The 17,877-nt window shown below is 37.0% G+C and overlaps 1 protein-coding gene across 1 annotated transcript; it reads left to right on the plus strand.

Annotated features, from left to right (window-relative positions):
- The first annotated feature begins 7,187 nt into the window (after positions 1 to 7,187).
- Positions 7,188 to 17,456, plus strand: LOC135155514 (proline-, glutamic acid- and leucine-rich protein 1-like). Its single transcript, XM_064104812.1, has 4 exons — positions 7,188 to 7,301; positions 8,788 to 9,067; positions 10,674 to 10,872; positions 14,819 to 17,456. Exons 2-4 carry the CDS (start codon positions 8,801 to 8,803, stop codon positions 15,976 to 15,978), a joined length of 1,626 nt encoding a protein of 541 aa, XP_063960882.1. The 5' UTR covers positions 7,188 to 7,301; positions 8,788 to 8,800; the 3' UTR covers positions 15,979 to 17,456.
- Positions 17,457 to 17,877: the final 421 nt, after the last annotated feature.

Below are 17,877 nucleotides of genomic sequence, written 5' to 3' on the forward strand. Positions count from 1 at the left end.
AAAAAGAAAGGGAATAGTGAATGAGGGACATCATTGACTCTCTGTTTTGTGAAAAATAAGCGAAACTTAAAAATGTCATAACTTTTACATCCGATATTGATGAAATTTTCAGCGTTTTGCTTGTTTTTCTCAATTGACTCAAATCAACATTTTTTGGGGTGGACTTGACCTTTAAGCCTATCGATGTTCCCTCTCTTCATTCTGCTTTCTCTCATTTTCCTTTTTATTTTCTTATTTTGACGAGGGATGTTGTCTAAACACAAATTGGCAATCAATAGATCTTTTTCATTTCTATCCAATCAAATCATTTTCTATAGGCCTACATGCTATGTCTGATAAAGCAGGCAGGTAATAATGTATGTTTGCACTGTTGCTTATTGCATGCCAATTTTTTTTTATTTGCTTCCAAACGATTGCTAGATTTATGCTGCAGTCACATTTCCCCTACGGCCGTCGGACAGCGAGTCGAAAACGGCCGTTTTATCAAATTGTATTCATTGACCACCCACATGCAGCTGGTACCAAAAAAATGTGGCTGTTTTCGACTCGCCGTACGGCGTCCGCAGGGGAAATGTGACTGCGTCATATTTCATTGCTCCCCTTACAAGATCACAGGCCTAAACAGGAGCCCCTATTATAATCATCATTTTCTTATAAACTTTCTTTTTTGTATTCTGGTCTCATCGAAACAACATCATCAATCATTCACTGTTCAATTAAACGTCTCAAACAATAAATCATCACTTAATATTCCATTTTACAAGCGTTATATGAATTGTATACAGCGTATTAATTAGTCAGATCAAACAATAAAAAAATAATAATAATTCTAATGCTATGCCCCCCCCCCCCATCTTATTGGCCTATATTTGTAATTTAGACCTACTATGTACTTCATCATATTCTCGTGGTTACACTTCGTAATTCCGAAGGTTCGTAATTCCCAAGGTTCTTTATTCCGAAGGTTCGTAATTCCGAAACACGTAAATTGCCTATACCTCGATGTTCGTTAATCCGAAAACGTTAAAGGGTTCGTTAATCCGAACATTTGTGGCGTTATTCCGAAGGTTCGATAATCCGAAAACGAAATAAGGTTCGTTGTTCCGAAGGTTCGTTGATCCGAAAACGAAATAAGGTTCGTTGTTCCGAAGGTTCGTAAGTCCGAAAACGAAATAAGGTTCGTTAATCATTAGTTTTAGGATCAACGAACCTTCGGAATTGCGAACCTCATTTCGTTTTCGGATTAACGAACCTTCGGAATTACGAACCTTTGGAAATACGAACCTTCGGAATAACAAACCTTCGGAATATCCGAACCTTCGGAATTACGAATGTATGCGATTCTGGTTGGTGGTTGTCATTGGTTGTGGCTAAATTTCCACTCCGAGCAATCAGGCAATATTCCTTCCCATGCATCGGACCAAGGCCGTGTTACAACCGACTGTCGCAGCGACGCATAATGTCGTAATTGCGACATTTTGCGTTGACTGTGACAATATGTATTGGATGATTTTGGCATAATGTCACAGTCAACGTATTATGTCGCATCGGTATTTTATTTAGGAATCGAGTTGCAGATAAGATATGTTTTCACTCAGTAATTTGTTGAAGCTCTGTCATCTGAACGGTTTTTGGGGGGAAGTGTGTTTGAAGGGACAGGCGCGAATGCAGGGGGCAGTAGGCCTATTGAATTCATTATGATGAAGAGTGGTCACTTTTTAACAAGTTAATATTTTATCGTTGTTCATGACATTTTAAGAAAGAAATTATATTTCGTATTGTAACTCGGAATGTACCGTATGAATAATAAGCGATAGGTCCTATACCAATTTCCCCTGGGGGAGAGGGGAGCACGTGATAAATCAATAACATGTTGTTACGTAGCGGAAAAAGTGAAAACGGCTTCCTTTCTTAATGAAGAGTTTCACAAAATTCACTAAAATGTGCACGAAATCATTAAATATCACTTAAAATTCGTTTTCACATTCCCTCCTCACATGAAAAAAAATCTGCGTATACTATTTCTTAAAAAAATAATAACCGGGCATTACATGTTTTACATGCATTGACAACCTATATTCGTTTCTCTTCGAAATAACGAGAGCCCCCAAGCAGTGGTGGCACCAGGATTTCGAAACTGGTGGTGGCAAAGGAAAAGAGGGGATAACATTTATTTTGCATGTTTCACACAATGGAGTGTTAAGTGCAAGCTTTGTGACTAGGGCGCTGGATCCAACTTTTGGATCCCTGCTAGAGTACAGGGGCACAGCACGCATACATATGTGTTTCTTATACAGTATATAAAGCAGGATTTCTCCAAAAGGGGTGGTGGCAGAATATTTTCATCCATGTTTCCCCGATCGTCCGCTAAAAGCCCATTTTTGCTGTTGGTTTATAGAGGGAGCAGTCACAACTAAAGACTGAAGTATTCTTACAATCAAGATAAGCTATCTCACATTGCCTAAATAGATAATGAGAGCGCGAAGCGCGAGCTCAACTTTTTGGATATTTGATGCATTTAGACCAAGGCAATGAACATTCTGTGCAGTTTTTGGCAGTATAAGATATGCGAGCGCGAATCGCGCGCTATTTTTTTTTTATATATTGATGGCCCATTCCGAGTAACAATAAGAAATATAATTTCTTATTTAAAATGTCATGAACAACAATGAAATGTAAAGAAATTTGTATTTAGTTTTCAGCTAGATGATCTTACTCTCTCGCAAAATGAGTTGAATTGCATGTATAGCGATGTGCACAGATGAATGGTGGTAGGCGTATACTTGCGTTTCACTAGTCCACACATAATTTTTTTCCAAAGTCCGCCCCCTTCTCCTGACAATGAATTCGATACTGAACTGACCCCCTCCCCTGCATCCGCACCTGCCCCACCACCACCACCAGACTCGCTCTTAAAACGTTCATAGGACAGAGCTTGCACAAATTAATCAGTGAAAACATAATTTATGTCTTATATTAACTCGAGTCCTAAAGCGAATATCGCTGCGACATTATGCGTTAGTAAAAAGCTACGACATTATGCGTTGACTGTGACATATATGCGTTGGACGCTATCGGCATAATGTCGCAATCTGCGACATTATGCGTTAGTGTGACATTAACGGTTGCAACAGGCCGGTCCAACGAATAGTTGTCAGGTTGTGATGGAGTCAAGTCAAGTTGTAAAATATTTAACAGACCTATATCTCAACTACACACACCAATACAGATCAATTGCAATTCGAGTATGATTCGAATCTATCGTAATTCTATTTTGAAACGGTGCCTATATACAAGTCACTTGATGACCGAGAAATCTCAATTACCATTATTATTAACAAAATACTACCATTATAGGGAACCTGATTCACAAGCTATGCTTTCAAGGTTTCAAAGTACCTTATGAATGTATTGTATTGCTATATTTCAATAAAATTGATTTTTTTTTCAGAATGGTTTTAAGATGTAGGCCTAAAAACTTTTCTTTTACTTTCCTGTTATCAGGTTATTGTGTATATAAGTAAATGAAATGAAATGAGCAATTGCGCCTCATGATTATTTATAGACCCCATCTTTCAGATAATTGTTCGATCACATCCATTTATCTGTGCCTGTTTCTCACTCTGTATCAGTACCTGACCATGACATATAAACGCCTATTCGTTATATCTATCGAATGTGACTCAATGATTCTTGTCTGTTTCAATGCTGATGATGTGAGTGGGGATCGAAATGCTAAACGAATTGATGTTTACATCTGCCCCTGGGGGGGGGGGGGCAGTCAAATTCATAGGCGGATCCAGGGGGCCGAGGGGCCTGCCCCCCCCCCCCCTATTGGCGGAGCAAAAAAAAGGGGGAAAACAGGGGAAAGAAAGAGAAAAAAAAGGAAAAGAGGGGAGAAAAAAAGAATGGGAAACATAAGAGGAGGAAGACGAGTGAATAAAGTAAGATGAGGGGAAGACTTGGAAAATAATTTTTTTTAATATTTCATGCCTGTTAGGTGAATTATATATCTTGCTCAATATGGAGCTTAAAATGTCAAATTTTGAAGTCAATATACAAAACATATGTCAGCTCGAAAATCGAACTTTCAGTATTTTGTTTGATTTACAAATTGTTTTTAAAAAAGTACTAGGTAAAAAAATTGTTTTATGGTCTAAAATAGAAAATGTTAATATTCAGACTCTAAATATTAACATTTTTTGCTCGTGCTCCGCGCTCGCAAAATTTGATTTGTTAGGTACCAATTTTTTACTGATGTATTCCAAAAAGTTCTCAAAATATCCCTATTCAGGTCAGATTGTCAAAACGTATCCATTGTATCAGTAATAGCGCTGCACGCTCGCATTTTAAATGGTGAGTTAAACTGCTTAAAACCATCATTTTAAGACAGTTTATCAAAAAAAATCGGCTCGCGATTTGGGCTCGCATTGATTGTTGAAAAAAAATATTAAGTCATGCATCTTATTCATAATTACAAAAGTGCTTTAAATGTACAGTTTTCATGCCATAATATTAACAGATTTCGCGCTCTCATTGGGCTTATAAGATTAATAAGTAAGATATTAATTTAATAATCAAATTGTCCCTTTTGTCAGAATAGAATATCGACAAGTTTCATCGCGCGCTTAGGAAGAGAAATAGGAAGATATTCATCATTTTCATATGATGACAATGTTCTTAGAATGTCCCGGTCATATGTCAAAACTCAAAGTAATAATAATAATGAAACATATCAGCTATTTTTTAAATGTGATTCATATCCACCTCACAATTTTCCTACAAAGTGCTTGAAATACAGAGCTTAAATAGACCCTTTTTCAGATCAAAATATCAAATATTTCAAGCTCGCGCTTCGCGCTCGCTTTATTGATTTTCATGATAAAAAAGGTATTAAGAATGCCCAATTTTTAGGTCGAAACCTGGAACACGCGCGCGCATGTTTATTCAGATATGCAGATTGTTCTCTTATACTATTTAAATCATTGTCCATTTTCATATCACAATATCAAATATTTTCTGCTCGCGCTTTGCGCTCGCATTATTAATGTAGGAAGATTCGCAATTACTCATCCTTTTCATGATTTACGAAACATGAATAGACCCATTTTTAGGTGTAAATCTCGAATTTTTCCGCTCGCACTTCGCGCTCGCATCGATTGTTTAGTTATATACTTGTCCTTTTCACGATTACAAAAAAGTGCTTACAATCATTGAATTACATTCTTCAGGTAGAAATGTCAAAATTTTCAGTTCGCGCTTGCAGTATTTGATTGTTGAAATATGTAACGCCTTCATGGCTAACTGCAAACAGCCATAAACAGATCCCTTTTGGATCAGATCAATATGTATATTAAAAATTAGCAATATTTAAATGGGGCTTATGATATTGTTATATATTTATGTTGATTTATAGGAATAAAGATTAGATTAGAAGTGACCCCTTCAAAGAAGGTGAAAATGTGGCTGAAAAAAAATCCGCCCCCCCCCTCCCCCATTGGAAAAGGCTGGATCCGCCCCTAAAATGTATTACTGTACACATGCGTGACCAAATTATTTCCAAATACCCCCTAAACGAGCTTTTCTCAGTGTGAAAAATAATCCCCTACACAAGTTTTTTCGTGGGCTTCATTTACACATTTTGGCCCCTAAACAAGTTGTCACGTGGACAGAGAGGTAACAAATTTCACGACCGTTTTCCCGTTTCCCAGGCCCGTTCCCAGGGTCGTTGCTTACAATCGGGAAGAACCCTAACACTTTTAAGAAACGAGGAGGAAAAAGCCCCGGGTAAAAAGCTTGGGGAAAAATAACATACCCTAAAAACGTTTGGCTAGTCCAAAAAAAAAAGCTATAGAAAAAATACCCTAAAAAGATTTGACCCCGCGAATGACCACTTAAGGTTTGTCTTAATTAATCCGTTATTTTAAATTGCTTTGCCTTTTTTTTTCTTTCTTTCATTGATTTTGTATTCGTATTCGTATTTGTCTTAAATAATCCGTTATTTTAAATTGCTCTGCCTTTTTTCTTTCTTTCTTTCATTAATTTTGTATTCGTATCATCGATTCATGTTTTATATATATATATATATATATATATATATATATATATATATATATATATGGTGTGATAATTCCAATCTGTTGCAAATTTTGGAATCTTGGTAATTTATAATGAAAACATAAATATTAAAAAAAAAAAGATTTGTTTAATCTAAAGTTTATTCCCCCTGGCAAATTTTTGCGAAAATTTGTAATGCGTTAATTTTTTTTAAAGTGTAGCGGGAACTTTGCTCTTATCTTATCCATAATTCGCACTATCCATTTAATGGCTTCTCCAAGCTAGAGTTTCCTCAGTAGGTATGTATACTTACTGGAGTGTATGGACTTTTAAGAGCCAATAGCGTTGATTTTTTTTAACTACTGGCCTAAAAAATAGAACTTGTAAGTCATAAGCATATCTCACACAAACACACAAAAAATGTTAAAGGGGGAAGGATCGAGCTATAAATGTTTGTTGTATTTTAAATTAAAAAACCCCATGTAATCTAATTTTGTTTCATTTTACAGAATGCCATAGTCAGTGCACATAATTATTATGCAAAATACGATAAAGAAAATAAATCACAATAAGGAAGATAACTCCCACTTATGCCTGTTATTTAAAAAAAAAGTTCCTTTCAAGAACATTTTATAGTAACCATGTAAATTAGCTTGTAATAAAACTGAAAAAAGATAAACAGACAATACCAGCGCGAAATGGCAGCGAGCATTGGCGGCGGAAGCCAAAAAATTTAAAAGGGGTCCACATGAAATTAGTAAATGGACACAGGTAAAAAATTGGACAAGCAAAAAAAAAAAAAAGGTTATCAACCAAAATTTTAGGGGGGACGCATGAAACAAAATTGACAAGCAAAAAAAAAAGAAGGTTATCAACAGAGTTTTTAGGGGGGGTTCCGTTCCCCACCTCAAATTTAGGGGGGACAGGACCCGACCCCCCCCCCCCCCCCCCCCCGTCCCCCCCTCCCCGCTTCCGCCGCCTATGGCAGCGAGCGAGAAAAAAAAAGGAAAAAAGAAAGGGGGCAAAGGAATCTTTCCATATGCATCATGATTTTGTCTCTCTGATAATTTGAAATCTCTCGCTGAGGGCGCCCCATTCGCGGGCTTTGAGGTCAAATAAAAAACACAAAGGTCACCTGCAAATCGAGGCAAGTGTGCGAGAGACAGGGAAGCTGCGCGAAGTCTGCCTGCTTTTGGCTCGATTTCTTCCGTTCTTCTTAATTTTTCCGTCTATTACTGGTTTAGGTAAGCTCTCATCAATAATGTAGAATTATTAGAATTGAATTTTAAACCACAATGTTGTGTTCAATAACGCTAAATGTGCATGTATGGTCATGATGTCGCAGATGTATTGTTCGCAAAAGCAATATAGCTGCGTGCATGTTGAATGTATGAGACGTCTTATGTATGTATTTTGCGCGTTCAGCTCATTGTGTAGACTCTGTACAGTCGTTAAGTTGCGAAAAATCAATTTGAGTATCACAATTTCTCAAGTATGATGTATTTCTGATCCGTTTACATGGATGAATGAGTATTGTATTTTACGTTCATTAATTTATGCTATTTATTTTGTAAAATGATGTGCTTGGATTGTTGATTTGAGTTGATATTAATTTATGTTAATTTCGATGGATTCCAATCCAAGACTAATCATTGCTAAACAGTAGACTAGCCTTGGCCTTGGGCAAGTGTAGTCTTGAAAAACTAGCATAGCATTGAGTTCTATTCTATCTAAACTAGTTTGATCTTAGTTAGATCTACATTAAAGACAACAATAATAAGGTGCTAACTGTTAGGAGTTCAATAAATGGATAAGATTTTGGTGGGATATGATTATGATAAAATGATAGGGAATATGATATGGTATGATTATGATATGAAATTGCACAAACTTCATCATCATCATGTCTAATGTTAGCTGAGTAAAAAAAGTGTTAATACTTGCAATCTCATGCTCATTTTTCTGACTTTAATTTTAAAAATTGTCCATAAACTTTAGCATAAGATCTAATGCTTGTAAACTTTTTCACTGATCTCATAATGATGAATAATCCCTTTTAATCTTTGTAATCCTTTGTTCCAAGCGTCCAATATTATTCAGCAGGAAAAGACTAACGTTAGACTCACAAGTTTAGGAGGATAATGTCATTAAAGTCGGACCCTTTATATCATATTTGAATTTAGATTAATTAAACTTATTCACCATTCAGCAGGGTTTTTTTTTTATTTTTTAATTGGGATCTTGGGTCCTGGAAATCGAATAAGTAAAAACCCGGACAGCATTTCTATTTTCTTCAACATTTTTTTCATCTGACCAGTCAGATCTGACAACTTTCCTTGATTGTAATTCCTTGATTTCCTTGAAGCACTGTTAATATGGAAACAGGCAGATAAAATGTCTGACAAATTGTATCATGAAACACTTCCCACAAATTTTGCCTTTCATTTCACAGGCCTTAAAACTCCTTGAATTATTAGAAAAAAAAGGGGGGGGGGGTGGAATCCTTGAATTGAAATTCAAAATGTGCCAGTGGACCCAAAGTATCTGATTTTAACAAAAATTGTTAATTTTTTCTACTTTTTTTTTCTTTTCTTAATTTCGTTTTGTTCCCCTCCCCTCTTGTTCAGTAAGTGAAAATAAACCCTGAATAAAGATTGAACTTATCACAACTCGAGGTTTTATTATCTACTTATAATTTTATCTTGTTTTATTCCAAATTGGACATTAAAGTTCAGTATTTACCATGCCACGGAGATCCCAGTCTACAGACCGCTCAGCGGCCCCGGTTGGTCGTCGTAGCGCCAGGCTAGCCACCCAACCCAAGGTGGACATGTCAGAGGTCCCGACTCGCGGCCGAAGGTCGTCCCCTCCTCCTCCCAAAAAGACGAGCCCCAGCAAGACGAGAGGTCGACCCAGGTCGCAACCTGCCGCTGCACCAGAGAAGAAGACAACAGGAAGGGGGCGTAAGCGAAAAGCAGAAGAACAACCTGAGGAAGAGCCAGAAACAAAGGTACTTAGGGGATGACACGACATTTGCTCCGGCGACAATTGCTACAGGCTTTGTTTTGTCTAAGATATAGGGTTAGGGTTGCAATAGGGTTTTTATGTCAATAGGTTTAGGGTTAGCGTTAGGATAGGGTATAGTGTTAAATCCAGGGTTGAAATTGGTCATTCCGTTAATGTGTGGAATTTCCAGCGGAGCAATTGTCGCTGGAGCAAAGGTCATGGAACCACCGAGGAAGGCCCCTTATGTCTGCACACATCAAAGCGGACCAAAGATTTTCTTTAATATTTGACAAAAGATTTTTTTTTAGGTTATTCATTTTGATAATCAAGTGTGTCACTACCTCATCAAGATGAGAGCATAAAAATGATTTTTGTAAAGGACGATCATCACATATCACTGATTTAGATGGCAGTTTTCCCGGAATTTGGGTGCAATTACAGTGTAGAGCCCTTTATTACAGCTCTCTTTAGGCCCATTTGTTCTTGATTGGTTACAACAAGGCCTGTATTGATTTGTTAGGCAAGCAGTTTAAAAAAAAAACAGTTTTAACTCGGTGAAAAAAATCAGCCAAGCTCAATAGCCCTGTGATGGCAATCCACTATGAACTAAACCATTTCAATGATCACCCCTTTATTAAAGGACAAGTCCACCACAACTAAAAGTTGATTTGAATAAAAAGAGAAAAATCCAACAAGCATAACACTGAAAATTTCATCAAAATTGGATGTAAAATAAGAAAGTTATGACATTTCAAAGTTTCGCTTAATTTCACAAAACAGTTATATGCACATCCTGGCTGGTATGCAAATTAGGAGACTATGACGTCATCCACTCACTATTTCTTTTGTATTTTATTATATGAAATATGAAATATTCTTATTATCTCCTCATTGTCAAGTGAAAAACGATTAATTCCTCCCTGAACATATGGAATTAGCATTGTTTAACACTATATGGTTCAGTCAAGTCTGTACTTATTGTCAAATCTATAAAAAATGAAATATTGTATAATTCAAACAATAAAAAACAAAAGAAATAGTGAGTGATGGACATCATCAACTGACTCAACTAGTTGTGCATATCACTGTTTTGTGAAAAATAAGCGAAACTTTAAAATGTCATAAAGTTCTTTCTTATTTTACATCCGATTTTGATGAAATTTTCAGCACTATGCTAGTTTGATTTTTCTCTATTTATTCAAGTCAGCATTTTCCTGGGGTGGACTTGACCTTTAAATGCTGTAGCCTGCCAATCCCAGTGACACCAAACCAGTGAACCTTATCTGCACAGCTTAGATATTCATGATGAAGTGGAGTCACTATATACATGTATGTGACAAGGCCCATTTGGTTTTGACAAAACATACAAAAAAAAGGTAACTTTGTAACAGATTGTCATATGCACGAATAACACGATGTGATTGAATTCTAGGTCAAGACAAGATATGATTTGGAATAATCAAATTATCAGTTGTGGGTATGATTACAATTACAAATTCTATTCTATTATTAACTATAAATCTCACTGAGGAATATTTGGAATGAGACTTGCTTGTTCTGAGTAATAATTTACTCAATCATTATTTTATTTTATCTGTGAACTGTAAAAGGTATCCAAAGATGATGAAGCTGATGGGGATGATGCTGAGATGACGGAGGAACCTGAAGAGGTCGAGGAGAAGGAAACAGCACAGGAGAAGGAGGAAGAGGAGGCTCCATCGGAGGAGACGGCTGCTCCAAAAGAACAGAAGGAAGAGGAGAAGATGGATGATGGTGTCGTCGGACCTCAGGGGGATGGAGAGAGGAAAGGTATGATTAAAGTTTTCTCTTTTTCCGTACCCAAATTTTCATTAATTTTTTATTCAAATTCTCTGAATTGATTTGTGTATGATTTTGTTTTAATAACTTTTTGTTTTACTTTCCCTCACAAACTCCAGTGCAGGTGCTGTCCATCTCTATAGCTGAATAGTTATATTGAAACTCCAGTGGTTTTGTTCATTCTTGTTTTGTTTTTCCAGGTGAAGTTGTTGCTGCAACATTATTGAAAATCTAGCCAGAAATTAAACAATCTACGTTTAGCAATGATTTGGAGCCATAAAACTTTCTTAGTGATGTCTTGACTATAATTAATTAGTGTATGAAGCATGCATACCAACAATAATACCCTTCGGTTCCAATAAACAAGAGGTAATTTTTAGACGAAGAATTGAGGTTGTCTTGCTACAACTCCTGTTGTCTCTACAAGGACATTAATTTTATTTTGAAGAATGCCTCTATTATGTAGTTTTGAAGTATCTACTTGGATGTAAGTTGCATAGAGGCAAAGGGATTATCTCACTAACACACGCCCAAAAAAATCACACAGGTGTTTGGGTGACTTTGTGCCCTAAAACGCTCAAAAGTTCCCTGAAAAAAAAAGAGCCTTTGAAAATCCCCATTCACTACATTGTTAGAGCTTATCTAATATAGCAGTTCCAGGCGAGTACATGTAGTTTGTGTAAAGTAGCCCCCAAAATAGTCTCCTTTATTAGATCCTCCCAAAGAAATTAATGATAATAATAGGCATTTGCATCATAGCACCATCTATCTACAAACAATCTTTTTTGAGGGGCATTGTTATTATTATTACCCGGCTTTAGCTCGAACTGCCTTTCAGCGCTCGTGCATTTAAGGAATGAATCCTGCCTGGTACCCATTCACCTCACCTGGATCGAGTGCAGCACAGTGTGGATAAATTTCTTGCTGAAGGAAAACACACCATGGCTAGGATTCGAACCTACGGCCCTCTGGTTGAAAGGCGAGAGTCAGAACCACCAGACCACGACGCGCCCATAAATTGGGGAGTTAGCTGATATTATATTCAACACTGCATATCATTTTCATGCATTCTTTTTATAAGCTAAGGATTGAATTGAAATAGAATAGCGTTTGAACCACAGACACAATAAATGAATATGTGCACTCAAAGCTAAATATTATAGGTTCAAAATCACGATTACAATACAATTTAATGTAATATTTGCTGTATTTGCTGTATAAGTCTATGGTATTTATGGAAATTACTTTTTTTCTTTTCATTTTGATGAAGTCTTGAGATTATTTTCCAGACAAGGACAATCAGCTGTGGACCTATAAACTCCATCAACTTCATTTTGGTAAAAAAAGAATATTGAGGTGGATGAGTATTTACTATTAGCTGTTCTTTCCATGAAATTTTCCACTTTTTCTTTTTTCCACAGTATCAAAGTATTTTTTATTTTATTTACCTGTTCGATGCGAAATTTCTCTTCCAGAGGATGAACATATACTAGGTATTTCTTCTATCTATCCTCCCATTTTCCTCTATGACTCTCCATTCCCTATTAAACTAGTCATACATTGTATTTCTTTTTCCCTCTTACTGTCCTTTTGTCTTCTCCACCTCTGTTATATAATATTGTTTGGTCTTTTCAATCCTTCTTTATCTGTTGTTGGAAATTGACACTCTTTCTTTCTTTTCTATTTTTTTTTTTTTTTTTGGGGGGGGGGTTCATTCATTCGCATTCCTGTTTAACTTGCAATTTTTTTCTTTTGTAATTCTCACCTCTTTCCCTTTCATCTCCTCCTTTCCCTTCTCTACCCCCTTTCTCTGTCCTTTCCCTTCCTTGCACCCCTTTCTTTTAAATATTCTCCTCTCCCACTCTGTCTCTCTTCCTTTGTCTCTTTCTCTCCCTCTGCTATCCCTCTATCTTTTCTCCATCATCCTTTGGTTAAAATATATACATAGCTGAAACCAGACAGAAGTTTCATTTTTCAATGTCATCCTGTTATTTCCTCACAATATCTTTTTCATATCATGGTCCACCGTTACAGTTGAAATCTGTTCATATTATATCCCCATTTTCCTCATGCAAAATATTTATTATGCAGTCGTCCTCATTAATCACTATTGTTTTCTCCAACAGCCGGTATAGCTACTACATAAATTACAGTGTATACATACATAAATTCTGTCTATCATCGTGGGTTGCTATTGGTGTAACCTTCAAAATGACACTTTCTGCTTTTTTGTTTGTTTTGTTGCCTTTTTGAACTCTCTATTCGCCTATTTTCTGCTGTTGCAATGAGTGCACAATTGTTATATACTCCTGTACCGGCACCAGGCTGAGGCCGCTGGTCACCAGTGCCATTTTAGACTGGGGGACCGATGAAATTCAGTGTTAAAGACTTTAAAAAAATCAATCATAATAAGAACTAAATTTTCCAAAAAGTGTCCTTGCACTATGAAAATCACATTGCCATGCAGAACTTATCAATTTTCTTGCTTGAATTTATCGTCCTGTATACAGTATGTTGCGATGTCGTTGCGTTCTCTATTGGCGCATACTGCCAACAACTATGATTCTTTAGCTCCTTGCCCCAACATGGCGCTATAACACCAGTGGCGTTATCAGTAGTTGCAAAAAGAAGCAGAACAAAATGGCCTCGCCTAGTGCATAATGCAACAAAATGATATATTACGGACCGATATTAAATTGGAGCAAGAAAATTGAAAAATCCTGCTCAATAATCTTTCCATGATCCTTGTTGGTTTAAAGGTTTGTATAAGGGCCTAGTTTATATCATGAATTAATTTTAATACACTTTAAAAAATTTCACCGTTGTTCAGAAAACTGTTAAAAGCAAATTATTTTCGTAATTTGACAACTGTTTGACTATGAAAAATCTAAAGGTGCTTAAAATTGCATTTCCCATCTACATTATATCAATGAAGCGACCATCTTTTTCTGAAGTGTTTTTAGTTGGAAACTATCAAGAGAACAAGGAATATACTACCCTTATTTCTTGACCTTGAAAGATTGATATGAGCTGATAGCACACAAGATCTACCATTATCAATGTGTACATTATACAAATGGGACCTGAATGTCATATTCTGGTGAAGCAAATGACTATGTCGTCTTTCGGAGTTAAGAATACAATTTATGCCCAGGGATTATCCAAGAATAATGGCCCAACAGCATATACAAGTTCAATATTAATGCTTCAATTACTAATGATGCAGTCACATTTCCCCCGCAGTCGCTGTTCAGCGAGTCGAAAATAGCTGTTAAACATTTTTTGTACCAGGGGTGGTTTGAATTAAATTAGATAAAATGCCTGTTTTCGACTCGCCGTATGGCGGCCTTAGGGGAAATGTGACTGCATCATTAGTAATTGAAGCATTAATATCAAGCTTGTATGCTTTTGGACTCCTTTTCTCGACTTAAAAAAAAAAATTGTATCAGCTTTGATCAAGGTGGAGAAGGCAAGTCAATGAACTTTTGCTTTTCCCTTGATGCCCTCTGATTCATTCTTGAAGATAACATGATCTTTGTAGACTTTCATGTAGTAGATCTAGTGTGAAATCAAATCTTTCTGAGTCAAGAAAGAAGGGAAAATTACTAATTTTCTTGATAGTTTCCAACTATTAAAATAAAAACTAATCACCTAGAAATTGGAAAATAGATCGGTATTTCTTGGATGTAAAGATGTGATTTTCATTGGGGAAGGGTTTTTTTATTGTTCAACAATTCCTTTTTTGGGGTAAATTTATGTAATGATTTACTTAGTGGCCTATCGCTATACTAAAGGGTTCAAACATGGCATTCTTGTTCACTCATTGCAACAGAACCTAAATATGGTTCTCTGACTTTCTCCATTCTTCTCTCTTCATCACACCTTCATTATTATATTCAATGTGCAATACACCTGTCCCATAATTTTTCCATCCTAGAAGCAGTTCCTCAGGAAGAAGAGAGTGTAGAAATGGCACCACCAACACCTCCAAATGAAACAGCTCCGGAAGCAGTCGCAGAACCACCAGTAGAAATGGAAGAGCCAGTAGAAAAGGCTGTAGAGCTTCCTGTAGAACCAGCTTCGGAAGCAGTATCACCAGCACCAGAGCAGGTAGAAGAATCTGTAGAACCAGCCATGGAATCAGAGCCTATACAAGAAGATGTCCCAGAGGTTGTTCAAGAGGTTGCTTCAGAAGATGTTCCTGATGTTGTGCCAGAGGTTGTTCCCAGTGTTGCTCCAGAAGTTGTTCCCGATGTTGCACCAGAGGCTGCAGTAGAATCGACACTTGTTGAGCCAGTAGAACCTGTTTCGGTTGAGCAATCAGTGCTGGCGGATGAGGAGAGGTTAGAAGCCGTTACTGAGGTTGATTCCCAGGTGTCGTTACCAGAGGTGTCTCAGCCAGTTGAAGAAGTAGCGCAAGTCTCAATGCCACAGGAGCAAGCGGTACCTGCTCCTGAAGCCACAGTCCAAGAATCTGAAATTGTCCCAAATGCCCCCGAATCCATGCAATCTGAAATACCTAATATTGCTTCACAAAGAGACTCTTATCCAGAGGCCCAAGTTGCTACCCTCGGGCAGCTTACAGAATCTTTGATTCCAGAAGCTGAGCCTGAAGCTACCTCTATGGACGTTGATGAAATTGCTATGGAAGTTCAGGACAGTGTTGTTGAAAACCGTGGGGCATTGGAGCAGGTACTTACTGCTCCTGAATCTGAGTTCCAGGCTCCTTGTATTCCTGATTCTGTTGAGCCATCAGAGCCACAGGTCATTCAACCAGTCATTCCTGAAATACAATCCTATAGTGAACCTGCTACACAAGAACAATCGTCAGAGGCAGCTGTAGAGGTCCTGCAGCAGTCAACTGATAACATACCTACCCCTGCCGGTGAACAGCAACCCGAACCCATGCACATCCCCGAGATCCATGTCTCAGAACCCCATTCTGAAACCGCACAGATACCCTCAGAGTCGCAGGCAGTACCGAGCCAGCAGCCGGAGGCACCGATGTATGACGCCCCAGATGCAGTTGCAGAACCAACAGAATCTACCACTGAACCTGCAGTACCTGCAGAGTCCATGTCTGGTGAGGTTGATTGATTGTGTCTGGCTTGCTTTTTTTTTCCAATTCATGTATCAATTATGTTGTACAAGTATTCAAATTCGCCCTTGGCTCTTTCCTTACTTTTCTTTTTCTTAGAGAATTGGTCAACTTGGTACTGGTCGTGACCTTAACCCAGTTTCCCAGTTTCTTGTGTCTCTGTCCACTTAAACTAATCTTCTTTCAGGATACAATTACACTTGTGCTTTTAGATGGGACTCGACCAACATTTTTTTTCTTCCTGGCATGATTCCCTTTTTCATTGAATGTCATACTCTCTATTTGTATCCTTTATTGCCAAATTTCTTTTTTTATCTTTTTGTAAGGATAGAAATTCGAAATTTTCCCATATTTTAAAGTTCTTGGCACAGCCATTGTTTCTAAATTTTGAAGTCAATCAGATTTGGAAATGAAAAATATTGTTTTCAGATTGGAGTGCAAAGTACCCAGGACTGCTGGCTTTTGTAGTATACCGGTAATATGTATATGTATACACAAACACACTTCAATGAAAAAGAGACAAATATTGATGGGAAAAAATAACCCTGAAGAATTTTAATGTTTTATAACAAAGTATGAAAAAACCTCCCTTCCCAAAGTTTCCTCTCTTTTTATACTTGCTTCAAAATTTGTGTTTTTCCTAAGAAGTTTAAAATCTCAAAATCTACTTTCTTCGATAATTGGTCATTTCTGCACAAGTTGTCTGTATCCCTATCTTTTTTTCTAACTCTTCATCCAGTTTTAGTTGGTAGTGGATAGTGCATGTTAGATCTTGACTAACCTTAGTGCAGTTTGTTTTTTACATCGCATTAACCATTAAAGAGAAATTCCAGTAATTGCAGTAAACACTGATTTCATCAGAAAGTCTGTAAAACCAGGCTTAATTGTCAGTATATCATCGAGGATCTAGATCTGGTACAGTTACATGAACTGAACTTTGTGAAATCTTAAAATCTACGCTGAAAAATGTTCACACTGAAGATCGCCAACACAGATAGGCACACGTGGGACAGTGTATTATTATTGCTGGAATAAAGACCCGACGGAAGTGACCGAATCCGCGCTTATTTTGCTTATTTCTCAGCAATAACACAATTTCTTCCAGAATCCTTTGGCACATATTTTTTATTCATACAAACAGACACTTGGGTGGTCATTATATTAGATTCTGTAAAAAGTCATTTTGAGATCGTTACCAAAACTGGAATTTATCTTTAACAGATAGCAGGTTCAATCATATTATCTGCCAGTGATTGTTACCATGTACAAGCTCAGCAAAGTCATATTTTTTTGGTTGAAGGGCAAGTCCACTCCAACCAAACGTTTATTTGATTAAAAAGAGACAAATCAAACAAGTTTACACTGTAACTTTCATCAAAATCAGATATCAAGTAACTTACAATATTTTGATGAGATGATCGGAAGAAATAGAACAGGTATGTTTAATAAACTCTTATCATCTTCATGATGAATCTTCAATTTAGCATTATTCCATTGAAATTTCCTTTATTTCTGGACTTTACTAATCTTACCTGGGTTTTAATCCCTGGTGGGCGTTTCAGAAAGCTGTTTGTAAGTTGTGAGTGACTTATGAACGATGAGTGATCATTTCATGTGGTAAATGATACACACACTACACCAGAGTTTCATTAGTGTCAATGTGGTAAGAAAAGATCAGCAGTTCATGAAGTCACTCGTAACTTCCGAACAGCCTTATGAAACTCCCACCAGGTGGGTGTTTCATAAAGCTGTTCATAAGTTAAGAACGACTGGTGATCCTTTCTTACGCGCTAAATAATCATCAACATATAATGGTGAACATCATTTACCACAAGAAAGGATCACCAGTCGTTCTTAAAGTCGCTCTTATCTTTATACGAACAGCTTTGTGAAACCCC

The sequence above is a fragment of the Lytechinus pictus genome, chromosome 9 (assembly GCF_037042905.1).
Source record: "Lytechinus pictus isolate F3 Inbred chromosome 9, Lp3.0, whole genome shotgun sequence".
NCBI classification, from domain to species: Eukaryota; Metazoa; Echinodermata; class Echinoidea; order Temnopleuroida; family Toxopneustidae; genus Lytechinus; species Lytechinus pictus.

Bases quoted from the DNA above. Each gene is read 5' to 3' on its own strand.
- LOC135155514 (XM_064104812.1), top strand. From the start codon at position 8,801: ATGCCACGGAGATCCCAGTCTACAGACCGCTCAGCGGCCCCGGTTGGT. The intron at 9,068-10,673 runs GTACTTAGGGGA...GAACTGTAAAAG, and splicing joins AGGAAGAGCCAGAAACAAAG to GTATCCAAAGATGATGAAGC. The intron at 10,873-14,818 runs GTATGATTAAAG...TTTCCATCCTAG, and splicing joins GGGGGATGGAGAGAGGAAAG to AAGCAGTTCCTCAGGAAGAA.